At 52.3% G+C, this 9614-nt stretch overlaps 1 protein-coding gene across 1 annotated transcript; it reads right to left on the minus strand.

Moving 5' to 3' along the window:
• Positions 1–2634: 2634 nt before the first annotated feature.
• LOC308650485 (gastricsin-like) lies at positions 2635–9393 on the minus strand (the record flags this gene model as incomplete). Its single annotated transcript, XM_081296495.1, has 9 exons — positions 9326–9393; positions 8032–8182; positions 7576–7693; positions 6561–6679; positions 6019–6218; positions 4884–5006; positions 4266–4413; positions 3420–3518; positions 2635–2787 (listed from the first exon to the last, which is right to left on the minus strand). Exons 1-9 carry the CDS (start codon positions 9388–9390, stop codon positions 2635–2637), a joined length of 1176 nt encoding a protein of 391 aa, XP_081152621.1. The 5' UTR covers positions 9391–9393.
• Positions 9394–9614: the final 221 nt, after the last annotated feature.

A 9614-nucleotide genomic window follows, 5' to 3' on the forward strand; every position in this document is an offset into this window, starting at 1 on the left:
CCTTTTAACGAATGAGCTCAATGCAATGAATTTTCCTCTCAGAACAGCCTTCTGAGTGTCCCAGAGATTTTGATTTGTTGTATTGCTATTCTCATGTACCTCTAAGAATTTTTTCTCTTCTCCCTGATTTCTTCTGCTATCCACTGGTCATTCAATAGCATATTATTTAGTGCCCAGGTGTTAGAATAGCTTCTATTTTTTATTTTATCAATGATTTCTAATTTCATTCCATAATGATCTGATAGAATGCAATATATTATCTCTATATTTTTGTATTTGCCAAGAGTTGCTTTTTGACCTAAGACATGGTCTATTTTAGAGAAGGATCCATGTGTGCTGGCAAGAAAGTGTATTCAGTCGCTGATGGATGAAATAGTCTATATATGTCTGTTAAGTAAAAATTATTAATTGATTTTTAGTTCTATAGCTTCTTTATTTAGTTTTGTTTGGAAGATCTATCCAGTGGTGAGAGAGGTGTCATTTTTGTGTCATTTTCTATTTGATTCTTCAAATTGAGAAGGGTTTGTTTGATGTATGCAGATGCTCCATTGTTTGGGGAATAAATATTAATGATTGTTATGTCGTGTTGATGTAAGATTCCCTTAAGCAGTATGAAATGTCCTTCTTGGTCCCTTTTGATTAACTTTGACTTGAAGTCTACTTTGTCTGATACAGGATGGAAACCTCTACTTATTTATGAGTCCATGTGAATAATGTGTTTTTTTCCTATCCTCTTACCTTCATTCTGTCTGTGGATGTCTTTGCCTATGAGGTGAGTCTCTTGCAGATAGTATATTGTTGGGTCTTGATTTTTAATCCAACTGGCCAGTCTGTCTTTTGATTGGTGAGATTAGGCTATTTACATTCAGTGTTATTATTGAGAAATGATTTTTATTCCCTCTCATTTTGATTTCTTATGTTCTTATGTAGGCCCTCATATCTGTAACTTCACTGTCCCAGTGGCCTTCATGGAGACCAGGAGATTCTGATATGCTGCACCTCTATTATAGTGTGATTGTAAGAATTTTAAAATTTTTCTCCTGATTTTTTCCTAGAACCCACTGATCAGTCAAAAGTGTAATAGTCAGTCTAGATGTGTTTATGTTGTTTGTCACTTTATATTTTCTCATGATTTCTAATTTCATTTCATTATGATCTGTTGCAATACAAGCAATTTCATGGAATGTGATATATTTACTAAGACTTGGATGTGGCCTTAAATCTTGTCCAGTTTGCAAAAGATTGCAGGAAGACACGAAAAAGAAAATACATTGAGGTCTTTTGGGATGAAATGCTCTGTAGATATCTGTTAGGTCCATTTGTATTAATAATATGTTTAGGTCTGAAGAGTTTTTACTGGTAAAAATCACATTCGTAAAGAAGAATAAGAAACGAGAGGAGGTGAAAAAGGAGTGGGAGAGAAGAAGGATAGGGAGCACTGCTTGTGGGTGGCCCTCTCCCCTTGGTAAGCCTGGCAAATGAATACAGGTCAGAGGTCAAGCCACAAGAAGCACTCTGTGTCTGTGGCTCTGTCCCCACATCTGAACAAGTTAGTATCTCTCAGTATCCTCCCTAGCCACTGTCCCTCACCACCAGTGATGGTACTATACACAAGTCAGAGAGCTGGGTGTGAAACTTGCCCACCCTCTTCTCCCACCTCTCACATCAGGGTAGTGTGAGTAGTAGCCACACAAACACAGGGCAAAGAGAAGGAGGGTAGGGTTGGAACTATTTAAGTTTAGGACCTCCTGACCTATGATGTCTGGACTGAATTGAAACTGCTGTGAACTATTGGTTCAACTACCTGTTTTGTCTCCAAAGACAGAAGTTGCATTCTTTGGGTCTCTGAGATCTGAGATCTGGCTTGGTTAGACAAAGTGGGCTTGATGTCCATGTAATTCAAGGAGCTATGCTCTGTCCATAGCTCAGCATCAGCCCTCTTTCAAATGAAAGACCTGGGACTTAGGAGTCCAGGTAAATGCAATCTGCCTGACTCAGCCCAGAGGCTCCAGAAGCCCTCCTAGAAGTAGTTTCTAGCACAGTCTCCTCCCTCTAGGACTCCATGAAGGTTGCAAGTGCACACAGGTGTCTAGAATCTTCAGAAAATTCTGGCCAATGTTGATTAAGAGCTGAGAGGACAGACATCTAGATCTGGGAATTGGGCCCCCAGTCACACTCTGAGAGGACATACATGTGGGTCCTAGGGTTGGTGGTACCCCAGGTTGTGGACAAGTGGACCTACAGAGCATCTCAGGTCGTTAGAGATGGGACCCTTTACCACGGTCAGCCTCTCTAGAGGGAAGCTGTGCAGACACTCCAGGCTCTGAGGGGTCAGGGCCTCTCCCAAGCCTCAGCTCAGGCTCTCCTTCTCTTATCATCTCAGTGACCCACCAGGGAACCTCATGGCCACACAGGTCCTCCAGAGGGAGACTTGTCCTGATTCCTACTCTCCTCATTCCCCGAGGCCAAGACCACACCACAAGAAAGCTCCAAAAACAACAGGTTGGTAACATGGGAAACTATTTATTATTAGAGAAGGTCCACAGAAGGCAGAATGCAGAGAGGACCCACAGAGGGCCCCAGGGAACATGGGGCCGAGAGGAGGACGGGAGCCCAGGTGTCCAGGAGGAAAGTCTAGGCGAGAGTGGCAAAGCCCACCCTGTTGTTGGCCAGGTCAAAGATGGAATAGTAGGACCTGAGGAAGACGTCCCCAAGAATCCAAAAGGGCTGGCCATCCTCCAAGGACATGTCGATGGATTGCAGTCCCACAGAGCAGTAGCCATCCTCCTGCTCCACAGAGAAAGGCATTTGGTCACACCTGGCCTGGGCACTACTCAGCCCTCAGCCCTGGGTCACTGGCACACTTTTAGAGATGAGCAGAGAAAGAACTGCCCCTGAGGACTCAAAGCCCAGCTGATTCACCAGAGCAGGGGCTGTTGGGAGGGGTTCTCAAATCGGTAAATTCAGGCTGCCTTGGCCTGTCCCCATGGGGGGAAACTCTTCTTCCCCCAAGACCCTTCCTGCACATGATTTATAGCAGGTCTTCAGGGTCATTAAGGCTTGGAGGAAGACGAACTTGATTGAAACTTTGCCCTCACCCTCATCATCTGTGCAGCTGGATCAGCTATTGAACCTCTATGAAACTCCAGGTTTCCATTTGTAAAAGAGAAAGAGAATCTTCCCCATCAAACGCTGTGACAATCATGTGGGAAGCCTGGGCACCAGGCTGCACACAGTGAGTAGCCCTAGAGAGAGCCCCTCTCCACTGATTAAGAGAATAACTGATCATGGGTGACACTCTTCTGGTGGGGATAATCCCAGGTGGCATGAGTTGGGAAATGGCACAGGGCCAGGTGGAGCTTCTCTGGCTGCACCTGCTCCTCCACCCCAGTGGCCCAGCCCCAGGGACCAGGACTTACATTGAGGATGTAGGCAGAGGGCGGCAGAGGGAACTGCACCCCGTTGATGACGAAGGTGAAGGTGGGCAGGTTCTGGACGTCGTTACAGTTCACGAAAAACTGCAGAGAAACAGGTTCTTCCAGGTCCCCTCATTCCCCACCCAAGAGCACCTGCTAAGCCTCCCAGATGCCCAAGACCTCTTTTTGGAGCAGAGGGCACAGTTCAGGGCAAATGCTATGTAGGTACTGCGTGGGTGTCACGTGCACTGCTAGAGTGGGTGACATCTGGAGAGACCTGAGAATGTCCCACACCCAAAGACACTCGTCCTGCCTGAATGACCCTTCTGAGAGGTTGAATCACTGCCCTTTCCCTAAAGGTGTCCTTTGAAATCCCACAGCCCTGTGCAGAAAGTGGACCAGGGCTTCCTCCCCTAGTGGGGAGGGCTAATTAGGTGATCCATTTCATTTGCCAGGACACACAGGAGCGAGGGGACATAGCTGTGTGGAGGAGAGGGAGATGTGGACTGAAGGTTTGTCCCTTGTAGCTCCCTTTGTTGCCCCAACATTCCAGTTACATTGTTCTAACTCAAAAACCCAATCAGCGATCAATCTGATTTCCTGAGTGGACGGTAGCACAGAAGAAATTCGTGCCTGACAGTGACTTCCCATGTCCCTCAGCACCCACATATGGCTCCACCTTAACCACCCTCCAGCCTCATCCTGTCCCAGGGCCTGGTGTTGGGTACCCCACATTCAGTACGTTGGGCAGCAAAACCATGGAGCCCATGCTAGTCTGGTGTCCCATGTGGAACTAGAAATGGCTCTGAGTGGACTCTCCTGGCCAGGGGACATCCATGACACACCCACCTGTCCATACTCATCCTCCTGGGCCCCAATGGTCTGCAGAAGGGAGCTCAGGTGCTTCTTGGGCACAACAAGCAGAGAGGTTCCTGTGTCCACCATGGCCTGGCAGCCCTGGGAGCACCAGCCAGAAGCCTCTTCCCCAACATAGAACCTGGGTGGCAAGAAGAGGGCAGCCTCAGCCCGACCAGGTCAGGCCAGCCAGGGGAGACCTTCCCGACACTGGGGAGCAAGCAAACCTGAGGCCAGTGCAACTACACCCTGCCTCACATTCCCACTAGGTCTATGCAGGGTCACCTAAATGGCCCAGGGGTCTATTTCTTATAACTTCAAGGAAGTTTCGAGAAGCACTGAAAACCAGGGACCTCAGTTTTGAATCTGTGGTGTCCTGTGTGATTGGACAGGAGCTTCTCCAATACTTGGGATTCCACATGTGCCCCCCTACCCCTTTCTGTAGACCCAACCTTGATGCCCCTGCAGAGGCCAGCTGAGACTCTAGGGAGGCCAGGCCACAGGAGTCCTTGGTGACCACACCTCAGTGGAGCCTGGATGAGTGCATGCTACGGGTGCCCAGAAGCCAACTCCAAGGAAGGAGCGTCCCCAGGGACCCCACCCCAGACTCACTCCTGGATGCTGATCTGCCAGTAGAGCTCCCGGGTGACAGGAGCCCAGAAGATCTGCCCTGTGTACAGGCTCTCGTCCACACCTCCAAAGATGACCGCTCCTCCGTCCTCAGATCCCTCTTGGCTGCAGGACACACAGGCAAAGGAGTGAAGGAATGGCCAATGAGTGGACACCCATGCTAAACAGTCACCTTCACAGGGAAAGAGCTCCTTCCCTGGTTGCCAAAGGGTTTTTCTGAAGACAGGGCCATGGGTCCCCTCAGACTTCTGAATGGCACTGTCCCACAATGCCCTATGACAAGGACAGCCCCAACTCTGTAGACCCCACCCACACTGTGTTGTCTTCTGCTTTTCATTTCATGCCTTTGCTGCGCCCTGTCACCAGGAGCCTCACCAATACCCAACTTTTTCTTTTCCTTTGCAAGTGGACATGGACAGGGCTTTGGTGGAGGGGAGGGAAAGACAGGCCCGGTTTCTTCCAGAAGATTCCCCTTAATGGTAGCAGAGTGGCTCGTTCCTAGAGTTTCATGTAGAGGTTTAAATAGGCAAAAGGAGTCCCCAGGGTTAGTGACAGGGTCAGTGTGTTGAAAGCAGGATAAGGAGACCATGCCACAGCAAGAAGATGGAACTGACTCTAGACAGTAGAGAGGAAGAAAGCTGGACAGCAAGAGAGAAAAGCCAGGACCAGGACCTTCTTGTCTGGCCTGCTATGGGGGCTGGGGGACAGTGGGTGAGGAGTCAGCCGAGGGCCTAGACCAGGAGATTCCAAGACCTAGAAGGACACAAGCAGGAGGAGAGGCAGCAGGTCACTGGACAGAGAGGCCTCAGGGAGAAGCACAGGCGAGGCAGGGGGCTCTCTGGGCCCAGAGCAGCAGGCAGGCCCAAGACATGGGGAATTAGAGCAGCGACACCCGGGAGAAGTTGAGACTGAAGAAGGAGACACCATCCTGCCTGGGAAGGCAAAGGGTCATGAGAGTGGACTGGGGCAGGGGCAGGGGAGCAGGAGAGTCAGAGCCCAGGAGCTGAGGCTCTGAACAAGTGTGGCCCAGCCACCCCCTGCTGGGAGGTCTCCACACCCCAAGGGATCAGGGCTTGATACAGCGCAGGAGATAGGGACCCGCAGGGCAGTCTCTCACTTGCTGAGGTAGACGCTGAACATGGGGCTGGACAGGGCGTCCACCCGCAGCATGCCCTGAAGGGCTGTGGTGGCCCCTCCCTCAGACAGGCTAGGGTAGGCCAGGCCCATGATGCCATCGAACTGCGCATAGACAAAATTGGTTCCCGGCTCTTGCTCACTCAGGCCGAACTCCTGGTTGGGGACCTGGATACTCTGGACCTGTGGGGGGAAGACACATTGGAGTGGAGGTGACACTTCTGAGTGCATCTATGTCCTCCTGCCCCATGCCACCACAGAACCTCCATGGTCTTTCTTCCTCCTCTGGCCCATCTGCCCACTTCTCCACAGGCATCCCAACTGTCACTTCTCTTCCAAGGGCCTCCTTCACTGTAGCCTCCCATCCCCACACCTCTGCCCCCCAGTTCAAAGCTCCTAAAAAAAGGCACTATCTGACTGGTCACTCTGGTGCCCCATCCCTGGACAGGAAAGAACAAGGACATCTAGGTCCCCAACCTCTCACACCCCCTCATCCAGGGTGGGGGTGGCAGCTGGAGCACTCACAGTCAGGGTGTCATAGCCGAAGAAGCCTGTGAGGCTGCCACTGCCATACTGCAGGGAGAAGGTCTGCCCGTTGGTGGAGAAGGTGGAGGACTTGCTGGGGTTGAAGCGAGGGTGTGTGGCTGCAGGAGGGAGCCATGGAGGCCAGGGGTGAGCAGAGGGCTGCCTGGTTCTCAGGCTCATGGGCTGCACCCCTGCCTGGCCCTCAGCCTAAGCTCCCAGCCTGAGGTATCAACACCTGCACCAAGGCAGGGGCTGAGAGTTTTGGACCCTGGCTCATAGTATATGGAAGGCATTGGCTAAAAAGTCCATGTTTCACAGGTAATTGGATGCCCGGATCATGACCACCCTGTAAGCAGGTGCCCTAGACTCCACCTCTATCTCTACCCCAGTAAAAACTGGCACAAAGCCTGGTGGGAAATGCTCATCCAATGAGGAGTGGGAGGGAGGCCTAGAGAGAAATCCACTCATCCCAATCTTGATTTGCCCAGGAGTTGGGCATCCTGGGTGAAGGTGGCATAGGGTGTGCCCATGGTGGACAGAGATGTCTGCAGTCCAACCGAAAGATTTTGGAAGGAATCAGGGCACCAATAAGAAACTGAAGATCCTATGTCTCCCTAAAACTCCAGGATAGGGACCACATCCAGCAGAGTTCTAGCCCATCCCTGGAGACACTCAGGGAGAAGCGAGTGGATAGGAGAGTGGAGGGCGAGGCACGGAGTGGACAGTGTCCTGAGGGGAGGAGCAGCACTGCCTGGTGAGCAGGAGAGGGTGGAGCGGAATGAACTGGAGGGGGTGAGGTGGACGGCAGAGATGAAGGGGTCCATCCTGACACGAGGCAAGGCAAGGGGCCACCCTGGAGCAGGGCCAGCCTCCTCCCTCTGGCTTGTTGATGCCCTCAGACCCTAAACAAGTCCCTGGTCCTCCTCAGGAGTGAGCAGCCTTCCCTGCCTGCATCCCTGGAGATGCCAGTGCCCGGCCCTGCCCAGGGGCCCTCCCTGCCCAGCCCAGCACTCACTGCAGGCCTGGCTCTGGCAGTAGACCGAGGGCACCCACAGGTTGGAGGAGCCAGTGTCAAACAGGACCAGGAAGTTCTGGGGTGGAGTCCCGATGCTGATCTCACCAAAGTAGGCAGCCTGGGGAGCCATGGGGACGGCTGTGAGCATTAGGGGGACCCAGGGGCCAGGCTTCTCCATGGGAGAGCAGGAAGGGCAGCCCTGCCCTACAGCACCACCAGAAGCCAGGGTCCCAGACACACAGGCCTCAGTCCCAGCCTGCCCAGGGCAGCCACGTGGCCTCTGTGGGTCAGCTGCCAGGTCAGCTGGGGCCCTCCCCATGCTCTGCCCAATGGGCCACTCACAGCAGGGTGGCCCAGGCTGGCAGGACTGGGAGAAGGGAGCAGCCTCATAGTGGGAGCCCAGGGAGTCCCCAGCTTTGGCAGCAGGGACAGGGCCACCTAGAGACTAGGACTCACATCCATGTAGCTCATGGGCTCATAGAGCACGCTGAAGTCGCTGAAACGGTACTTCTGAGCGGGGTCGTACTTGTGGGTCCTCAGGAAGTCCCCCAGCAAGCCCTTTTCCCTCATGGTCTGACGCATAGTCTTCATTTTCTTCAGGGGGACCCTAGGGGAGGCTGGGTGTCAGGGCAGGGCCTCCCTCCTTCCTATGCCTTCTCATTTCTTCTCTCCCTGATGTTCTCCCTCGCCTCCTTCCCTCTTCCTCTTCTTTCTTTCCTTCTCCCCTTCTTTCAACCTCACTCAGCACTTCTCCAAGACTCAGGAAACAATGAACTTCCCTCATGCCTGCCCTCAGCTCCTCTCAGAGGTCCTGCTCTGCCCTGGCCTCTGCTTTCAGAGACCCTGAAAATACTTCCCATGAAGGGGAGAGGGACTTGGGACACTGGGACTTTACACCTTCCAGAGGATGTCTGCTGAGATTTGTTCTTTTGTTGTTTAAGGGTAAGGTCTGGGATGTGACTCAGTGGCACAACATTTACTGAGCATGTGCCTGACCTGGGTGCAGTCACCAGAAACATGAAAACGCAGAAATAAAATAAAATAGTTCTCAGAGATAGCAAAGCTCACCCCAAAGTGTGTCCCTTCCTGTGGTGCTCTCCGGCACCTGGTAGTGTCTATGAGACACACCGTGGATTAGGGGAGCAGTAATTGTCTCCTAATATTTTCAATCTGCAGCTAATTGAATGTGTGACTATAAAGCTGCACACAGGAAAGGCCCTCTGCACTCTTCCCAGGTGGCACAGCAGGCAGGGTGGCAGGCAGGGACTCCTGCTGTCCCCTGAACCAGATCACCTGCTCCATCATGAATTTTCAACACCTCATATTATAGTGATTTACATGAATTGGTGTCTTTGCTAATTTGATCTTGGCTTCTTTCAGCAAATTTGAGGTCTCAGGAAAGTTTTTGGAGAGATTATCTCTCTCCTCTAGAAAGGATGTTACCTTCTGTAGGAAGAAACCACACCCATCCTGCAAAGGCCTGCGTGGGCATAGTCGCCCTACTCTCTGCTTCAGGACCATCTTCTCCCCTCAGTCTGGGGAGGGAGGAGACTATTGCCTTGACTAGCAGCTCCTGAGGCCAGGCTCTGTCTGCTCCCAGCTGAGTCCTGCTCAGCTCCAGCAGGGGCAGCCTTCCCTGCCCCATCAGGGAATCCCGCTCAGACCCAGCTGCTGCCCCCTGACTAGCTGCTCCATACAGGGCTGCAGGGTTCCTGAGGTTCCCTGCACCCACAGCCAGGCCCACACTCACTTGACAGGTATAGTTGACGCCTCCAAGGCCAGGAGGCAGACCAAGGCCACCACCATCCACTTCATGATGCCGATTCCCAGCTGGTCACAGAGCAAGCGCCACTCTGAGATCCACGGTCGCACTGGAGTGAAGACTTCAGCACTCCCTCTTTATACCCCCTGGATGTGGCTGAGTCCCTCCCTCCGTGCCCTGGGCAAGCATGACCCCAACCAGGGTGTCCCGTGTACACCATGTAGCCATTGTTACTGTGTTTTTCCCCCTGGACCATGGCCACAGCTGACTTTTCAAC

This window comes from Spermophilus citellus (assembly GCF_964194105.1).
Source record: "Spermophilus citellus genome assembly, chromosome: 5".
NCBI lineage: Eukaryota > Metazoa > Chordata > Mammalia > Rodentia > Sciuridae > Spermophilus > Spermophilus citellus.